Source organism: Buceros rhinoceros, unplaced genomic scaffold (genome assembly GCF_000710305.1).
Source record: "Buceros rhinoceros silvestris isolate BGI_N320 unplaced genomic scaffold, ASM71030v1 scaffold1141, whole genome shotgun sequence".
Lineage (NCBI taxonomy): Eukaryota > Metazoa > Chordata > Aves > Bucerotiformes > Bucerotidae > Buceros > Buceros rhinoceros.
The window spans coordinates 84,000-103,872 of NW_010394630.1; the positions used below are offsets into that span (position 1 = coordinate 84,000).

A 19,873-nucleotide genomic window follows, 5' to 3' on the forward strand; every position below is an offset into this window, starting at 1 on the left:
TCCTGTGCATGGCCGATTTTCACGGCAGGAGAACTCCCTTCACGAAACGGCTGGGAATGTGAATATTTCGCCCGATTTAGATGAAGACTCATGGCAGTAATGGCTCAGAGTCTGTAGATTTCAGGTGATCCCAAGGTGTGGTCCTTAGGTCTGGTTCCGGTCTAGTCCCTCGGCAGAGCAGGTTCGTGGGAGGACTCGACTCCCTGTGTGCCACTGCCCGGGACCTCGAAGAGCGATCCGGGGGATGCCGGCCCTCAAGCCTCAGGCTGGTCGCTCGCCGGGTCGGCTCCAGCTGGCCTGGTGTGGCCTGGACGTCTGCCAGCAGGTCCATGGCAGGACCCCTCCGTGCAGCGAGTCCGGAAGGAGAGAGAGAGAGAAACCTCCCCCGAGCTGCTGCGTGTTTTTATAACCTTGACACGTAACACTGCACCTGACTCCCTTAACCAATTAAATGCGGAATTATCGTATTTGCATGGAATAATTCTATTTGTCCATTACTCAAAACAAGGAAGTTTCAGCTCAAACCAGGAAGTTTCAGCTCAAACCGGGACATTCAGATATACGGCACTCAGGAACTTTTGGATCAAACTAATTATAAGCGAGATCACACTCTGTCCCAAAGCAAAACCACATGAAGAAATTATACGCTCAGTAAGAGAAATCCTTCTCCTGCAGGAGAAGCAGGATCCTCTAAAAATGCACAGAGAGGAGGACTCCCATTTTCCCTCCCCACTTTTGAAACGTAAGAAAATTGAGTACTCGGGACAGAAGTTTACTGTGCCATTTAGCTTCAGGGCCAGAGAAATGAGCCCTGTCCCATTTTTCTAGCAATGCAGACATAGCTGCAGAATCTTCTTCCCATCCTAACCAAGAGTGCCTTCAGCCATGGAGGAGCTGCAGGTGAGTGAATCCTTCCAGACTCCTCACCTACTTCTTGCATATATTGTCATATATAGGTAATTAACCTGAATCACATATACGCACCGACGTTTTATTCGTATCTATGAGCATACGCACGTTCACCCGTAGACATGTCTGCACACACAGGTGCAGAGAGGGAACAGTCATCACTTAATCTATAGATTCAGCATCAGACATTTTCTGACTTTACCAAAGCTGAAACTTTAGTGCTGAGAGGACTGAAGCTCAAATATTGAAATAAAATATAAAGGCCAACGTGTTTTACTAAAACCTCTTACAGTACAGACAGCTCCCACTGTGAGGCTGCCAAACACATTTGCCCCCATGTTTTCTATCCACTTAGTTCTTCTTCACTCCTGATTCTCTGTGAAAGACCCTCAGGAATCTAGATATGGAACAATACCTTTAAGAAGTGCTCGGCTTGGAGCCTTCCCAGCTTTGCTTACTGAGGTTACAGCCTCTCCCGTGAGACCTTGCATAATCACATCAGTTACTTTGATGGCTAAACAGGCACCTCCCTCAACACCCTCCATGTACAAATAACACAGTTCCGGAACGAAGACTATTGCCAGAGCGGCGAGGGATCGCTGAGCGAGGAAATAGAGATGATAAAGGCAGTGAGGAGGTTTTCCCATCTATTTCCTGGGAGATAACTGGGCTGAGATTTGTTTCTCTTGCAGAGAAAGAAATGACTCCTCGAACCTTCATCTAGAGGGGATGCAAGATAATGTAAGTCCTGTGGTTTACTGCACGTTTTCTTCTCAGAAAACAGGTGGTTTGTGGTAGGATCTTCTACAGGTTTCAGTGACCTTTTATTTGCCTAAAAAACCATTAAAGAACCTGAGCAGAAACTTTTTTTCTAGGTGAGTGACATGTAAAAGAAAATGAAAGCGGGGAGGAGCAAATATTTCCTCCAGTGCAATATGTTTGCACAGGATTTTCCCTTTGTTTTTGAGTTGTTATGTTGCAGAAATAAGTTAGCCAGGGTCAAAGGTAACTCTAAGAAGAGTGAATAGCTAGGTAAGGAAGTTTTTCTTCTGTTTGTAAAAATAGCAAAGATATATGCTTTATGTACAAAGTTTAGATTCTTTAGTAATCACTAAAGAAATGATTATTTAGTAATTGTTGTGTGTAATTCAGATAGAAATGATAGAATTTCATAAAGAAATGATTATTTAGTGTATTTAGTAGTAGTAATTACTAAAGAATTACTAGTATTTTTTATTTCAAAGTAAAAATTTAGTAACTTTAAGTTTCATAACACTTCTCTCTCTTACATAGGTTTGTGCTTAGTAACATTGTTCTGCTACAGACTAACATCCAATTTTTGAGACTTAAGAGTAATGGATCTTATTTTAAATGGATTTTTTTGTAAAAAAGGCTTAATTAAATCTGATTTATTTGTGGAATATGCTGGTCTGTGTTTGGTGAATGCTGTTATCAAGATAAACGGTGGGGCAGATAAACTAGAAAGTCATTATTGGTGGGAAAGTAAATTAATGAATGATTCCATCAAGAGGAGGACACGGCTGTGGCTGTTAGGTGCCGAACTGGCAGGAGGAACGAAGGCAGCCTTTTAAAACTCACCGAGGCAGGTCTTTTGCTTTGGCGAAGCAGAAGAGAGTGAACGCCTCAGGCTGCAGCTGAGGCAGAAGCAACAGCTTTCATCTGCTAGGAGTGGCTCACGTGTGTTCGGTTCACCACAGAGGCAGCAGGTGCACCTCTAGAGTAATTATTGTAAGTGTCATAGAGCTGTACATTACATGAAGGTGTTTTATCGGGAAAAAAGAACAACGAACTGCAGAGATAACCAGTACAGAGACCTAACAGAATGAGATTCTCTGGAGGTTCTGCCCATGGCACTGGTACTGTGCCTTTACGTGTTTCACAGCTTTTGATTTGTTTGTGGTACTACATTTTTATTTCCTTTGTAATTATTTGAGTTGAGACTCTTTACTACATGAATGGAGAAAAGTTTTTGGAAATTTGGATTTCTTTCTGTCGGATGAAAAGGGCAAATGGTGAAGTTAATCATGAAAAGTGAGGAACCTAATCATGACATTAGGTATGTCACTACTAAATGACATATCTAATGGAAACGGGTGGTTTAGAGCTGACTTCTGGTTAGACACATTCTAATTTATTTAGAAAAATGTTTCTGTGTAGAGAACTGAAGACATTGTAATTTGAAAATTTCATACAACTTGTGGAATCATCAACCTTCTGGCAATCAAAGTTAAAATTTAGATTGTGTAAGATCATGACAGTTGCTTTTTTTTTAAAACTTACATGTTAAAAGTTATCTTACTGTGTTTCATTACCAGGAGGGTTAAAATATTTCTCTTACGTTGTGTCTAAAGTTTGATCCTCCAGAAAATCTGACGTATTTGCAGTCTGGCCTTTAGAACCTTAAGTCTGAAATACAAAAAACCAAGTTACTGTTTAGTCATGTCATCCTGCAGATTTGAGGTGGTGAGAGCTTAGTTCTCATTCCTGAAGTGTGAAGAGAATCCCCTCTTTTTGCTGCAAGACTTGAATATCCATAAAATCTGTGGATGGTTCAGTACAGCACTATAGAAAACACATGTTTAAAAATCACAGCTTGTGGCTGCTAAATGTAACCTGCAGCACATGCTCCTTCCTTCCGCCGTTGTCCCTTTGGCAGGACCGAGCCTGCCAAGCCTGGTGAAATGAATGACTTTCCCTTCCTCCTCCTTTTCTTTCTCCTCCTCCCCACTTGACAGGGCTGAAGAATGAGGAAGTCAGGCTGTGTGGCTGTGCTCCTTCCAAACCAGCTGATGTTTCTTCATATGGCACTTCTACAGCCAGTTATATTCCATTTCACTCAGGGGTTCTGAGCACACATAGCATTCAAGTCAGGAGAGGGCTGAGTCCTAACCTGTCTCTTCTCTGTTTTTGGAAACTCCTCTCCTGAGATTTATTGCCCTGTCATCTGTGTCCAGCAAATGGTCAATCTTCTTGATAACAGCACAGGAGGATTATTATCTCAGGTCTGCAGTTGTCACCATATAAGACCAAAGACCATAGTGTGGAGGATCAATGGGTTGGGTTATCAACACACTTTAGTCGCAGGTATAAACAATTTAATGAGTTACGTGACTTTCCTGTACGGCAGCTCCAGCTGTGCTGTGCATCGTCCTGGCCATAGGGTTCCTTGAGGTCTTCTCCACTCCCTGGGTTCCTCGAGGTCTTCTCCACTCCCTGGGTTCCTCAAAGGTTAAAGAGATGGTCCTGAATCCTGGTGTTGGGTCATGGAGTTTCCCACCAGGCTTTCTCTGTCCGCTGGTTGTCCCCTCTGTGCATAGTTACAGGAAGGGGTAAGAAATGCCCTGGGGATGATTAGTCGGTTTAAACTGCACTGTTCTTATTGGGTTTACTGTTGGCATCCACAATCTTGTCCTGGCCACTTCTGAACACTTTTGGACTTCTCAATGAGCAACAGGTTGTTTCTATGATTTGGCTGTTTCCTTGGGCACACACAGCTACCATCTAAAGTTCATGGGCTTATGCTAATAACACTGCTGGTTATATCTAACTCATCCTAACTCCCACAGCAACCAACTGGTCTATGGTCATTAAAAGCTTTTCAGCTCTTTTCTCCCTCAGGTTCCTGTGCTGCCACAGAGTTTCTTAACCTCCTCGGTGCTTGCAACTGGCCGTTTGACAACTTGTCAATTGGCTGCTCAAGCACTTACAGAAAGTGATCTCTGCACAGATTTAAATTATTTATGATAGCAAAGTAGCTGAAAATTAGTCCACCCTTATCATGCAAAAGAAAATGTGACTTAAGGCTTCACTAATTGCTAAGAAGGCTTGTCCTGTAAGTAGCTATTAAGGAAGCAACGTAATATAAAGCAATCCTAGAGTTTTTATACGTTCACAGTCTGCTGGTGACTAATGAGGGTTGCCCAGACTTACCACCGACTGTAGAATTACTAATCTTTGCAAGTTTAGCAGTTGTCCATTAGTTGAGGCAGCAAGAACAGTAGCCCTAATGGATGCAAAGAATTGAATTTATCTTAACTCACTTGAGACATCTCAGATCATCAATTGTAGTCCACTGGCACTCTGAGATATGATTCATTTCATCCCAAAAGAAATGTGAAAAGGTGTCTCAGAGGCAGTGGAGGTGAAGCTGTCTAGCTCTGAGATGTCTGCAGTGGGGTGAGACGAATCCCGCCCAAAGGGGCTTTTTGGACGAATGCTAACAGGCTTTATCCACACTGGTTTTTACCTTCCCAGTGCTGGAAATGGTAAGCTGCAAATCCCAGACAGAAAGAGTGGGATTTATCTCACGCTAAGTTTTCTTTTATAGGCAATGAAAAAAAACCAGTTGCTTTTCTCAGCGCTCCTCACGTTCCTTAATTGACCTGTTTACTTAACATCACCCGGTTAGTGACCTCAGATTTGGTGATTGCAAAGAGGGTATAGGGTATAGATCAGCCATTGCCATCCCCTGTCATGCAAATCCTGTGCTGGGAGACTCAGAAGACTGGAGCTCTCTGTCTGGTTGTCTAGGGGAGATAAAAAATTCTGGGGTTGAACCTGGAATATTCAAAGGATGGTGCCACAGCTCAGATCAGGAAAGCTGTGACATTCTAAAGGTGGGAAACTAAAGAGCAAATACGCTGATCGTTATCTCCCTTGGCAATCTCAGTGGAGCTACGCTAGATGGTGGTGTTCAGACCTGTGAGGTGTTTCTTGCAGGCTGCTATAAATAGGTTGATTAAATGGGCTGAAGTAGGTATAACATTTGCTTTCCATATATAGAGGCATTTGGGGGGGGGGGGGGGTTGCCTTTTTTCTTTCAAATTAATGCAATTTTTAATTTCTTTTTTATTATTACAGTGGTGCATGGTGGGAAGACAAGAGGCAAAGGGCATGAATTGAAAGAACAAGGGGTCCAAACGGATTGAGACTGTCAAGTGTTGGAACAAGTGGCTCAGTGCTTAAGTTGTGATAACATTTGCTTTCCAAATATAGGGGCTTTTGGGGGGGGGGTGGTGTTGCCTTTTTTCTTTCAAATTAATGCAATTTTTAATTTCTTTTTTATTATTACAGTGGTGCATGGTGGGAAGACAAGAGGCAAAGGGCATGAATTGAAAGAACAAGGGGTCCAAACGGATTGAGACTGTCAAGTGTTGGAACAAGTGGCTCAGAGAGGTTTAGTAGTCTCTGTCCTTGGAGATTTTCCTGGATAAAGCCCTGACCTCATGATTGACCCATATTGAGGTGCAGGTTAAGCTAGAGGCTTCCTGAGTTCCCTTCCAACCTGAATTATTCTATGATAACAAAAAATAACATGTTAATATACAGAAGTTATTTTCACACACGTTTTAAAGACCATTAAGACGATTTCCGTTTGGTTTGATGAAACTATCTGCCTCAAAATACAGAACAGTTCTACTGAAACTTTGCACTACTGTTAACAAAATCTTTCCTTACTCAGTTCTAGAAATTTAGAAAGATTTATCTTACCTGCTGGAAATACAGAAAGGTGCTACACAGCTCAAGTCTACCGTAGTAACTTTGGGTGCTGCAGTTGACATGTCTTTCCAGGGACTATATTGATGTTCTTGGTTCCTGAAATAATTGCTGGAGGTACAAACAGCTGGATCAGTCTAGAGTACCACATTTTGCTCCTCCAGACATCGAATATTATCACTGAGTAAGGCACAAAAGAGTGCAGAAATCAACTACGCTGAAGACAGTAATAACATTTATTACCAGGCAACTCCTTGTACCAATACAGGCTGAGGGTTGAAGGATGGAGAGCAGCCCTGTGGAGAAAAGCTTTGGGGTACTGCTGGGTGAAAAGCTGGGCATGAGCCAACAATATGCACTCACCGTATTCTGGGCTGCATCAAAATCAGTGTGACCAGCAGGTCAAGGGATGTGATCCTGCCTCCGTTCTCCACCCTCATGAGACTCCACCTGCAGTGCTGGGTTCAGCTCTGTAGTCCTCAGCACAAGAAAGATGAACCTGTGGGAGAGGAAGCCTGTAAGAAAGATGGGGACAGTCTTTTTAGCAAGGCCTGTTGTGACAGGACAAGGGGTCATGGTTTTAAACTAAAAGAGGGGAGATTTATACAAGATATAAGGAAGAAATTTTTTATCTGAGGGTGGTGAGACCCCGGCCCAGGCTGCCCCGAGAGGTGGCAGAAACCCCATCCCTGGCACCATCCCAGGTCAGTTGGCCCTTGGGGCTCTGAGCACCCTGCTCTGGGTGCAGATGTCCCTGCTCACTGTAGGACGGAGTTGGACTGGATGACCTTGAAAAGTCCCTTCTGATACAAATCATTCCGTGATTCTGTGTGATTTTCTGGTTCTATGATTTGAGTTGTTCCAACAGGACAAGGCATTTCACATGCTGTCTTCAAACAACTGCTATTCCAGTCACTTAAGAGATAGTTTCTGTGCATATTGTGAAAACCTTTTTAAACCAAAGGGACAGTTTAAACAGACAAGAACTACAATCATCACAGCTAAAGAAAAAAAAATGATAATAAGGTAATCCTGGCCACTCTGATCAGGCTAATTACTTTGGTCACGCTGATCACAATAATTGTCAACATGTTTTCACCTCTTTTCAAAACAGCTCATGAAGCCAGGAAATCAAGTAATTGGGAACTACTTACATTCATTAACTGAGGATTGAGTTGGAGTGATTGTAATAACGAGAGGAGGAGAGAAAACATCTTTGACAATAACCTTGTTTCCTACAGAATAATATTCCTAAAGAGGAAACACATTTGGGAGAAAGCAGCTGTACTTCAAAGAGCTCTCTAGCTACATGTTTTTATATTTGAGAAATAATTCATAGAAAATACCTTCGACAGCTAAAAGAACAAATCATACATACTTTTTTTTCCTTCTTCTTCGATGATGTTGATTTCATTGAGCATCCTCTGTTTTCAGTCCGTCGAAGGACTTTTCACATTATATGTCACACTGTTTTGTAAGTATTTCAAGTCTTGAGAAAAGGCCAAAATGGTACTTTGTTGCTTCTATGACATCAAGGGCAAAAAATTCATTTTCCATTAACACTTTTTACTTCTTTTGGTAAAATTGCTTAATCTAGCCCTGAGCATATAAAAAAAACCCACCCCATCTAGTCTGTGCTTCGTATGCTATCTTCCCTGAGACGATGAGTAACAGACAGTATTTTGGGGATGTTTTTAAAGATGTTTGAATGAATCAGGACCAATTTTTCTGGATTACTCCACTTTTAAAAACTGGTGGATTTTATTCAGGATTAAGCTGAGCAGCTCAGAATTGCTTGTGAGTGAAAAGAGTAGTTTAGTTTTCCACTCCATGGCTTGCAGCTGCTATCAATGGAAATTTTGCTCCTGACGTGTGAGACAGCAAGCACAAGATATTGTTTCCTGTCTTTAATGTTTGCTCTTCTGTGGAGTGATTTATAAAACCACTGGGAAGGTCTCCGCTGCCTGGTCTCCAGCTCTGGCCAAGGACCTGCAGAATCTACGTGCCCTCACACTTCTATTTCTTAATCCTGGGCATTACCAAGCCACATCTTGTCTTCCCAGATTTTGCTCTGGCTTCTAATAGTCTTGAGGGAGTATGGTGTGGCAATCAAAATTTCATTTCTGGAATTCAAAAGATGGTTTCATGGAAGAGAGGAGAGAAAACCTCAGAGAAATCTGCGACAAATGCAGAATTTTAATGGGGAACTTTTGAGATCAGGTGCTTTGATGGAAGTGCTGCGTGGAGGGATGGGTATGTTTGGATGATCTGGCAGAAAGCAGAATAGAGTAATTATTGCATTCCCTCTGTGCATTGCACAGAAATTGTGTCACTTCATGCATCATTCACAGCTCTCATTACCGATACCATAACATCCATCTAAATTACTCTGAGCGTCAAGGAAACAAATACCACTTTGGCTAGCTGAAGGCTTGGAAACTTGGGAGTGGATGTTACAGATTTCATTTTTTGCTGTAATACCACACACACACCTTCCAGACTGTTAGCTCAGTCTTGAAAAGTGTAAAATAATGAGTATTCCTACCTGAATGTCCTATTTCTCTTGCAGAAATGTTGCTGTTTTCTGCTGGAAGCAAGGGTTCCTTTTCATATTTATAGTTTTGAGTGTATTTAACAGGAGAGGCAGGCAGGCTGCAGAAGCCAAGAGATTTCACTGCAGTTTGTCACTGGCCTCCAGCTGTTCTCACAGCAGTGGTTTCCTAGAGGACAGCTGAAATTGTGTTGCATCTGGGGAGAAATGAAATGGTGTTTCGTGGCAGTGGTTGACACAGGGAGTCAGCACACAGGCAGTAAAATTATCTTCAGTAAAACAAGGCGTCTTGATTCAGACTGTTTCCCTGGGATGGTGCATATAGTGCCTGGAACGGTAAGGCGCAGGAACAGGTCACCTGGCCATTGACCAGCAAGGACAGCTTAAACTTTCCAAGACTAAGATCTGACTGGTCGTTATGGAGTCAGCTTTGAAGGACACACTGAAGTGGTGGTGGCAGCTTCTGGATGGAAGACCTGGCTGTGTGCCTCTAATGTGATCTTCTTCCAGGCAGACTCAGCAGTGATAATCCTGGGTAAAGTCCTTGACCAGGTGGGATCATTTCACAGTCTTCAGGAGGGATTGCACTGGCTCAGTAGCTCTGTGACTCCATACTGAATCAGCAGTGTCTTCCTAGAGGTCATAAGCAAAGAAAATATTTTAGAGAAATCTCCTTATAGAGCTTTTGAGTGAGTTTAGCAGAAGAATCATCGGACTCTGCGCACTGTTCTCAGTCTTTTTGCTGTCAATATACGTGCCTTTCATGGGCTTGCTTTGAAGTTTTCACAGTGTTAAGGTAGAAGGTTGGATTCACTGTACTGCCAAAGCATGGAGTCAGGTAGCATTTAGTTCAAGGGACGCTCTCCAACACACAACCAAAGTTCTCCATTAAATAATGCAAAGTATTTTTTTAGTGTAATTTCACTTTTATGAAGCGGGCATAAAATATAAACTTTGTGCTTGATACTTGTCAGATCAGCATTTCTGCCCACCATGTCAGTCAGTACTGATGCTATATAGGTCACGAGTTAAATCTTCTGACACTCGGACACTGCTCATTCCTGTGCTGACACCACCAGGATGGGTTATCAAGCTGGGAATTTGCATCTGCAGTAGTTTATTTAATACTTGGTCCTGCTGTTGCAGGCACAGCTTTCACATATTCGATGTTGTTGCAGTCTAATGGGTTTTACTGTCCCATTTCCAAATACTGGGTTAAACCAGTACCTTAGGTTTTTATTTCCTGAAAAACAGCTCAAGAGCATCTAGGATATCAGGTATCTTAAATAAGGGGCTTGAAATACACTCCTAAGTTTATCAAGGTCTGCCCGCATCCTATCAGATATACATAATTAAAAAAAAATCCTGAGCAGACATCTCACTGAAAAAGGTATGATAATATTTTTTTTCTTCTTAGAAGCTGATGGCTCAGAAAGTTTATGTCATTAGCTATTCACGGGCAACCAGTTTTTTAATTTTCATAACTTACCTGGTTTGGAGTTACTTGCCTTCCTTTCTACTTGTTTCTATTATTTGGACAGAATTAATGACAGGAAAAGAAGAATGAAAAATGGCTGAGTTCTTACTACCTGATACGAACAACTTCCGTAAGTTCACTCATGAATCCTTGGCTGCTATCGAAAAGAGAATTGGTGCCAAGAGGAAATGTAAAAAAAATGCTGTAGACCAGAAACCTGAGGAGAAACCACGTCCTCAGCTTGACCTAAAAGCTTTCCAGAAGTTACCAGCTCTCTATGGAAATCCTCCTTCAGAGCTCATTGGGGAACCACTGGAGGATCTCGACCCGTACTACAAAGATCATAAGGTTAGAGCCAACCAAGATGCTTGGATTTTAATTTGTTTTATTGCGTGGTTAGGAAGAGTTTATGTTTATCAAACAATTTTGCTCACATCCCTTTGGAAAAACTATCATCCCTTTCTAGAGATTTTTTTCTAGCAGACAGATGAACGACATACTGTAATTTAAAAAAAAAAAAGCTCAATTTTGAATTCAATAATATGAACTTGATTAACATTTGAATCAGAATGGAAGCAGAACGAATAAAATGGGTAAAGGAAGAAAAGTGGGACTCGAGTCAGATCTACAAGAAATAATGATAATTTTATACATTTTCTGATATTCTCTGGTTTGAAACAGCCAGAGAATGTTTCTCTCTATCTCAATGCTTATGCTTCATTTACACATACAATAAATGATCAACTAAGCATAAAAATTATTTTAAAACATTTACTGATGAATCCTTAAAACCTACTTATTCAAGCTCCATGTTCAAAGTATTGAAGAATATGATTTCCGATAAAGAACAGAACAATGGGAGCTAGTCCATTGGAAATGATGATTATTGCTTGAGAAATAGTCAATACTTTGGATTAATTTCTACAGTGTTAGAGCTAGAGGTCACTACGGACAATAGCAAACAATGATAAAGGCTGCAGTTCTGCCTTCCACCTCTGTGTGTTTTAACTCAATGAGAGGTTTTATTTATTTTAAGAGAAGAGTCGTAAGTCAGACTAGTTCTGTGCACAACTCTTTGCAAGTCCTAAGGTTTAAAAAATAAGTTGATGCTGAGGATTTATTGGCAGCTTGACAGTTAAAGGGTATTAACACTTCCACCAGTTTGTAAAAAAAGTATAGCAAAGTATTGCAAAGAGTATTTTAAACACACAGACTGAAGTTAAAATCAAGCTCTCGTTCATCACTGAGTCAACAGGATGTAGCACAGAAACACACTCTCTGTTCAGCTTCCTGATACACGTAACTTGATGTTTCTTTGTATTTTTTAAGGTATTCATAGTGCTAAACAAACAGAAAACAATCTTCAGATTTACCGCTACGCGTGCCTTATGGATCCTGAGTCCTTTCCATCCAATCCGAAGAACAGCGATTAAAATTTTAGTGCATTCATATCCTTTCATGGCTTCATGCGCTCTTTTTGATCATGAAACCCTGCGTAATCCTGGGCTTGTTTATTTTAGGGCACTGAATGACCCTAGCCTTTTCCTCACTCCAGATTACTTCTAATTACGAATTACCTTAGAAATTATTTTCATCTTGGTGCTCTTGTGCTACTCAGAAATAAATAGTTCTGTGAGTACTGGGGGTATTGAAGCCCGATTTTCCACAGGTTTGTGTTTTGTGACTGATCTCTGAAATTGATTTCCTGGTGGCTCATGAACAAGTATCTCCTGCTGACACCTTTCTCAGTGGGAAGATTAGTAAGATCTCTGTCCTCTTTATCATCTGCTGTTTATCCAAACAAATTAAATTCAACACATGAGCCAAAGCTGATCGACCATTGGCTTATTTTAAGAAAAAAGGCTGAAATAGGCAGGCACACATATGAAAACTCATGGAAAGAAAAATCACGGAAACAGGCTTTTTAAGAAATCAGGTTAAAAAAAATACATCTTTGGTATACGAAAGTAAAAGTTTCCAGGGATGCTGCTGCAGGGAATGCCTTTGGAATGCAAAGGTAAGATAGATCCCACCTCATACATTAAATTTAGAGGGTGGGAGTCACTAGTGTATTGCTCCAGTTTGGTCCTGAGGGATGAGATCAGAGCAACAACACTGTGGCTTGGTTCTGAATCAGGCCCAAAGCAGAGTCTGTGGTATCCCTGTGTGGATTTTAGGTTTCCAGACATCTCCTGGCCTTGTGGTGCTGAGTGAGCTGTCATGGTTTCAAAGTTCTTTTCGTAGTAGGGGACAGACAGCCCTGGAGGAGTCACGCCTTTCATCTGAGGCTTTCCCTGGGCAGCAAGTTGGCTGATATTGGCATTTCAACACTAGTGGTCCAGCTCTTGGGTTTGAGGCAGTTTGTCTATGCCTAGAGCTAAAGCCAGGAGATTTTTTTTGTGGGGATGGATGGGATGGACAATGGAAAGGCTAGATATCTTTCCCACGCACATCTACCTCCTGGACTGCCAAAACTTGATATGACAGAAGTCATGAGATTCAGCTCCAGAGCCAGGTGCTTAAGCTCAGATGTCTGCACATGAGCTGGATGCCCAAGTTCCCGTTCATGCCCTATAGTCAGCAGGTCCCAGAGCACAGCGGGGCAGCCCCAGCAGTTACCTAAACATGGGCATCTGGAGTCCTTTGGGACACCTGGCAGCACCCTGGCAGACTGTCCCTTCAGAAGCAGCTCTGCCGATTTAGAGTCAGGTTTGGCTTCACCTGTGTGACCTCAGGCAAGTTTTTAACTTTTATGCCATAAAATGAAACTAAAACCGCATCTTTCCTCCCACCCTTTGAGTGGCTGAGGATCCTTTTACCAAATTTGCAATGCTTAGAGCATCAGATCTCTGGACCATACAGAAGTCCAGGTGGCAAGAATAACATGTGTAGTGTGTTGTCATCTAATATGACTCCAAATCAGCAGATACAGGTACATCACATTCTTCTGCATGCTTTAAATTCAGAAACAGCTACTACATCTCTGACTGATAGAATATCTAGCTGCATTTCTGGGTCAATGCCATGTTCTTTGCCTTCACTCCCACGACTTACATTGTTCACTTGGTTCATCATGTGCACCATTCTAACTAACTGCGTATTCATGACTCGGTCTGAGTCCTCCCCGTCTCCTTCGTGGAGCAAATATGTCGAGTAAGTATCTCTGGGTACGTATGGTTTTTAATTCTGTAGGTATATTGAATTATTGAGGCTCACCTTGCTGCCTTCACTTGAGATAGTTTACGGGTGATTTAGAAGAAAAGTTGCTTGTGTTATGACTTTGTTAATTTTTGTTTGCTATGAGGGAATGTTTTCGTCTTTAAACTCAATATCTACAATAATTTTGGTATTACAGGAGAGAGTAAGCATAGATTAAGTTCCACAGTTTAGCTAGCTTCATGTCTGTCCTATTGCTCTGGTTCTTTATCCCACTTTCTGAAGTTACTCAGTAATTATTTACTCTTTATTCGGACGTTTGTCCGAATAAATGAACGTTTCCCATTGTTACTGACACTGATGAAACACACAAGCTGCTGTCTTTTAAAAATAATTTTAATAATATTGAAATGCTGAGTTCTGCTGTAATAAAACATTCTCTCAGAAGCTCCTGGCCTGCAAAGACACTGTTAGAAAGTGTTAGAAAGTCTTCGGTGGTGCCAACACTCGGCAGTGTTAGATCACAATCAATCCATGCCTTTGTAGTCAAACTTAAGCTGGATAATCACCCCCAAAAGAATATTTCAGCTCTCAGTTTTTCAGTTTGGCATGGAAATGTTAGAATACAAACCCTATAATTGTAACACCTAAAGTGAGGGAAAACATTCCCAAACACTTAGTTATAAAAACAGGTTTAAAATTGTTTCTGACTACCTCATGTTACACGACACCGCAGCTGTTGGGAATGGCAAATCCTCACGCAAGCAGGAACAAGGCTCTGCATGGTATTAGCACACGTATCTCCAGAAGATGCTGAGGTAATTCTCTGCCCATGAGAGCACTGAAGGTTAGGTAAGAGTTGTATCTGCTGCTGGCATCAAGACTACCGTTCAAATGCATTTCAATAACAATTTCAGAATACTTCTTCCCAAATGAAAAGGGAAGCACTACATCCGTATAATTTCTTAGTGCATTTGCTGACTACCAGATGAATGCCTTTTGAATTCTGTAGGGAGATCGCTGCCTTGTTGAAACGGTAAGTGCACTCAGTAAGTCCAGAAGAGCTTTTACTGATAATTTCCCATTAATAAGAAAAATTGCCGTCTTAAATTGAAAATCCTGTGCTCTTGTGTTTCTCTAAGTGGTTTAAGCATTCTGCACAGAAGTGCATGCTGCGTGCCCAAAGTAAATAACACACGGCGTATCGTGCGTTGGCTTGGCCGCTTGAAACCAGGGGAAGATACACATTTTGATCTTTATTTGAGCAAGTAGCTAGGAGGTTTGTGTTTCTTATGTTATGGGGACTCACATGACAGAGTTTGAACAAAACTGTTGAATGCCAAAAAACCACGTCACAGGCATGTCCAGACTGCAGTCAGCTACTGTCTCAAACTCCGGATGAGTCACGTGCTGGTAGGAGGCACCAAAATGAACAGCAGGCTTCCCATTACTTCCCTGCAGCATTGGCTTGGTTTGTTGGCTTAGACCGTAAATAGTCTGTGTCTCCTCTGTTAATTGCTAATATTGGCACTTTCCCCCCTTCCTTAGATTTACTTTCACTGGCATTTACACTTTTGAATCATTGATAAAAATACTGGCAAGAGGATTCTGTCTAAATGAGTTCACTTTCCTCCGAGATCCCTGGAACTGGTTGGATTTCAGTGTCATTGTTATGGCGTAAGTAGGAACATGTGAAATACGGACGACTTGCACTCACTCTCTGTATCTGAAGTCCTTGTGGCTGTGGTACAAAAGGCTGTCTGCAGTGCAAAAAAACCCCCTGTGGGTCCTAATTGCATGTGAAACTGTCTATGACATTGATTCTTCCCCTTGTTTTATAACTCCCTGTATAACAAAAAATGTACGAGTTTTTCAAGATGGGAATAGAGCTGTGAAAAGCAAGATACACTCTGTGGCGAGGGTACGTGAACAGATGCGTTTCGATCAATGGGATGTAGCACTGGGCTGTCAAATACAGACATACTGATCCTGTGAACGAAAGTGTAAGCTTGAAAATAAAGTGATATCCATAGACACCAGGTCAGTGAGTTAAATTTCATCTCTTTATCTCAAAAAATCATAGTTTGAGCTCCAGTGTCCAGTATTTAGAAAGCTTTTGTACTCGTTGGGTGCAGCTACAGAAGGGAGATCAAACCAGTTCAGTTAGTGCTTCAGCCTGATATTAATAATTTTGAGTGTTATCTTGGTTTATACATTAAATGTGTGATATTTTAAGATGCTGACACAAAGGCAAGGCACAAGGCAAGAGCTACCTCATAAGGAAACTCTAATAATCAAGAAATTGTTTCTATTTTGTAAATCTTCAGACAAATCCTTCGTACGTAGTTTATTAATACTTCAATTATGCTCGGAAAGATTGGCAGTTATGAATGATCCCTGCGAAATAATTGCCCTCTTTACTCTGTCCAACCACTTGACATACCATGTCCTGACTTTATAGGTACGTGGGAGCATTTAGTAAATTGGTGGGCGTGTCAGTCCTGCGAAGTTTCAGGGTTCTGAGAGTTTTAAAAACCATTTCAATACTCCCAGGTAAGAAACCTTATTTGCTGAATACTTTTTGCTTCTTAAAACTGATTCTTTGCTCTTTTTTCCCCTCTTTTTTTTTAATATTTTTCTGTATTGTTCATTGTAGACACAGCTGAATTTGTGGATTCAGAGCGTCTCGGTTCACCTGGCCCAGACAGAATAAATCAAGCATTAGAAGCAATCTTGTATTTAAGTGATTCTCATTACGCCTTCTGGTCTTTTGGATCATTTTTATTATTGTTTCCATACTGTGTCCAGTGTTTTCAGTTTCATCACAAATTATCAGCATTGGAAATTTCATTAGAATTACGCATGTTACTTTTTGTGGATAAGAAAAACTAGATTATCTCTTGTTCCTCATCCTTGCCTAACTATTTTTAGGGATTGAAGGAACATCTGGAAATTGCAGGGTCAACCAAACGAGCAATTTTTTAAAAAAAAATCATATTAATCACTCTTTCATCTAAACTATACTTGCATTGCAAATATATTTGCCACATATCATCCAGTAATTTCAGTACTTTGCTTGTTACATGTTGTTTTAACTCTAAACAGGTATGACATTAGAATTTCAGTTTTTGTCCCAGGTTGAAATTAGAAAGGAAAGGACTCCTGAAAGGTTTGCGACTTCCGTAGCCTTGGGGAGAATGTAAACTCACCCAAGAGCCACATAAAAGAGTTTTGAAATAATTTGTCTGGGCTTGTCTGGGCTTTAGGATAAGAAAACCAGTGAAAAACAAGTTTTCAATTAAAGGGGTGGAACAAAATTGGTTTAATGCACAAAGCAAATGAAACCGTAAATCAATCATTTAAATTGAAACAGGACAGATTGATAAAAGAGAGAGGAGAGCTGTCAATAAATACATAAATAACTATATACAGATAAATATACATTCTCTCCTGTTCAAACCACATCCCCTGCTTAACAAAGCCTCTGCCATGTGGCCGCTGTCCGAAAAAGGAGTGGGTAGGTTTGGAGAAGCCTCAGAGGTTTCCGTCCAAGGAACTCCTTTGGAGCAAACTTCCTCACAGTAACTGAGTCCTTCTCTGAGGTGGTTGGCAGGGACTAGAGTTCACCAGTCTGCTGGGGGCTGCACTCCGGCTTCTGGCTCTCCCCATCTGCAGAGAGGGGATCAAACCAGATCTCCGGGGAATACCATAGGTTTTCCCCTCGCCAGCAGCGGTTCCCTCAGTGCAGGGTGTTGGGGGCTTATAGCCGGGTTGCCCCTTCCTTCTGGTTAAAACTCAGTTAAAACCACCCCCGCTGGCGATGGGCAAAGGGAGAAGGTCTACCTGCATTGCAGAAAAGATCTTTTTACTGCTCCAGGGATTGAGGAAATTGCAGTTTGTCTCCAGTCGATGTTTCTTCCCTCTTTTGGTCCTCGACAGATATCAAATATGTGCACGCTGGGGAAAAGCCGCAGGCTACGGCTTTTTATACGCTTAGACACAGAGGCAGTTGGTTGACATGGCTTGGCTCCAATAAGAAGCTGAGAGGGTTGTGGCACCCCTTCCTCCACAAAGGTCACGAGACAAGTTTTCATGCACTTAGGGGGAAAGAGAAAGGAAGCATCAGGGGCTTAGTTCTGCTATCTCCATCTTAACCCATTACAGTTTTTCATCCTGTTTTTCCTTTGTAGGACTCAAGATCATTGTAGGGGCACTTATCCAGTCTGTTAAGAAACTTGCTGATGTGATGATCCTGACCGTTTTCTGCTTGAGTGTCTTTGCCCTCATAGGCCTCCAGCTTTTTAAGGGCAATCTAAGGCAAAAATGTATCAGGAACTCTACCGAGCTCCATGAAATACTTAATATCCTTAATGAAACGTCAAAACGCTATGAAACATTTGCTAATTACACAGGTAATATTTCTCTGTAATTCTTTTTTAGATGATAGTATAGACACCTATGCATGCGTGTATAATGCTGTAAATTATACCGATGTGTTGATGAGTAAGTACCTGATAACGGCCTTCAGATTGCCGGAGCAGCTTGCAGGTGTTCAGAAATGCACACCTTCCCCTCATTACAAGAAACAGCACTCCCAAGTTTTCCAGGAACATCCAGCTCTGTTTCCCAGAATGATATGACAGTAACTGAAAAACACATTAGCTCATTCTCTGCTCTAATTCCCCAAAGTTCACCTTTTACTACATGCTGAAGAGTCCGCACATCTTCATTTTGCTTCCTTTGCCCAGTGAATTACTCTTCAGCTCGTAACAGAAGAATTTGTTTAAAAGTCGAAGTTACTTCCTTCTTCACATTATACACATCTTATTTTACGTCTTACATAATACATATACAATATACATCTTTCATGTATACATCTTAACTGAGGCTGGTGATGGAAGCACAGAGCAGAGATCTGAAAATGCACCAAACCATTCTCAGAGGAGCAGCTACTGTAAGATGCAGTTCAGAAATGAAAAGCCCGGCGCTAACGCGAAAGTCTCACTATACATGAAAAAATACACTCAGAGTAAACAGTGTCTATGCCAGAAATACGAAAAAAGCTTTATCAGTGAAGAAAACCTCTGCCGGCGAGTTCAGACATAGCAGCAGCTGTATAGACAGAAAAGCGTTTTCCCAGGGAAGTGTTGAAATGCGAACCAAAGCCACACAGGTTTGCTGTTTGTATACGCTCCATGTGGAAGGTTTGTTCAGACAGGATTTCTTTCCCAACTTCACGGTCCAGGCATTGAAAGTCCTTGTAGAAAAGATTTTTGAGGAAAAGCTTTTTGCAAGAAACTCCTGTACCTATGAAAAAACCACTCATAAATACAGCGTTGTTTACATATACTGAATGTTGTAAAAATGACGATTGAAATCAAACTTCAAAAGAGACCAGGCAGTGATTAGAGCATCACACAAAAGACCGTGCATGTGACAAATTTTGGCTAAAAATTCTGATTTTCTGTGCTGAAGAAGCAGGAAACAAAACCATCTAAATTGCTTTTGGGTCTTTGGTTTTAATGCAGAACATTGCAGTTGCACAAAGGCAATGGTCTGGAGAAAGTAGGGGTCAACAAATTGAAATCTCTGTTGCTTCACAAACTTTGCCTTGTTCACACCCTATGCCACACGTCTTGTGTGCTTGGTAATGACAACAAAAGGAACAGGTTTAATGAAAGCTAGATGACTTTCCTACAGGATTTAGGACTTTGAGCACCATAAACCCAGATTTTAGTATGAGATTTTTTTGTATGCTTTTTATGGACTGCTTTGGTCCAGATTTTGTGAGAAGTTCCCATATCGAACACGGAGAACTACATGTTATCATGATCCTATGAAGCTAAATCACTGAATCTTCCTAAAAAACTTTTTTGTCGGTTGGCAGGAACAGAGCTGATCATAATCTGGGTGGGTAGTAGCCCAGATAGTGACTCATTCCTTTACGGTGTATTTACATGGAACAGTACAGCACAGCTGACACTAAAGACTTCTGCTGAATCATGCTGACTTACCTCATGAGCACACCGGAGGTTTGAGAAGCACCAGGAAGACACGAGACCTTCCTTGCATCTGGGATAATGAACCCACATCTCAATGGGAGTAATTGGCTGTTAGCACTAAAGCTGTTACTTTCAGTCTGCTGCTGGCTCAGGCATCAGAGTAACTCGTGCTAAGAGAAACAGGGGAAGGGGTCAAGATGGGCCCAGCTCCAGCATCCTAATGGAGAAATCTTTATTTCTCAACTCGGCAGGGTTAGGACG

At 41.4% G+C, this 19,873-nt stretch overlaps 1 protein-coding gene across 1 annotated transcript in view; it reads left to right on the forward strand.

Moving 5' to 3' along the window:
- Positions 1 to 10,547: 10,547 nt before the first annotated feature.
- LOC104501460 (sodium channel protein type 5 subunit alpha-like) overlaps positions 10,548 to 19,873 on the forward strand; it is a gene marked incomplete at its 3' end in the record, with an annotated part of 22,090 nt that continues 12,764 nt past the window's right edge. Inside the window, exons 1-6 of the mRNA XM_010145272.1 lie at positions 10,548 to 10,802; positions 11,784 to 11,902; positions 13,509 to 13,607; positions 15,159 to 15,287; positions 16,072 to 16,163; positions 17,801 to 18,022. Coding sequence (XP_010143574.1) covers positions 10,548 to 10,802; positions 11,784 to 11,902; positions 13,509 to 13,607; positions 15,159 to 15,287; positions 16,072 to 16,163; positions 17,801 to 18,022 — 916 coding nt within the window. The remainder of the gene's footprint in view (positions 10,803 to 11,783; positions 11,903 to 13,508; positions 13,608 to 15,158; positions 15,288 to 16,071; positions 16,164 to 17,800; positions 18,023 to 19,873) is intronic.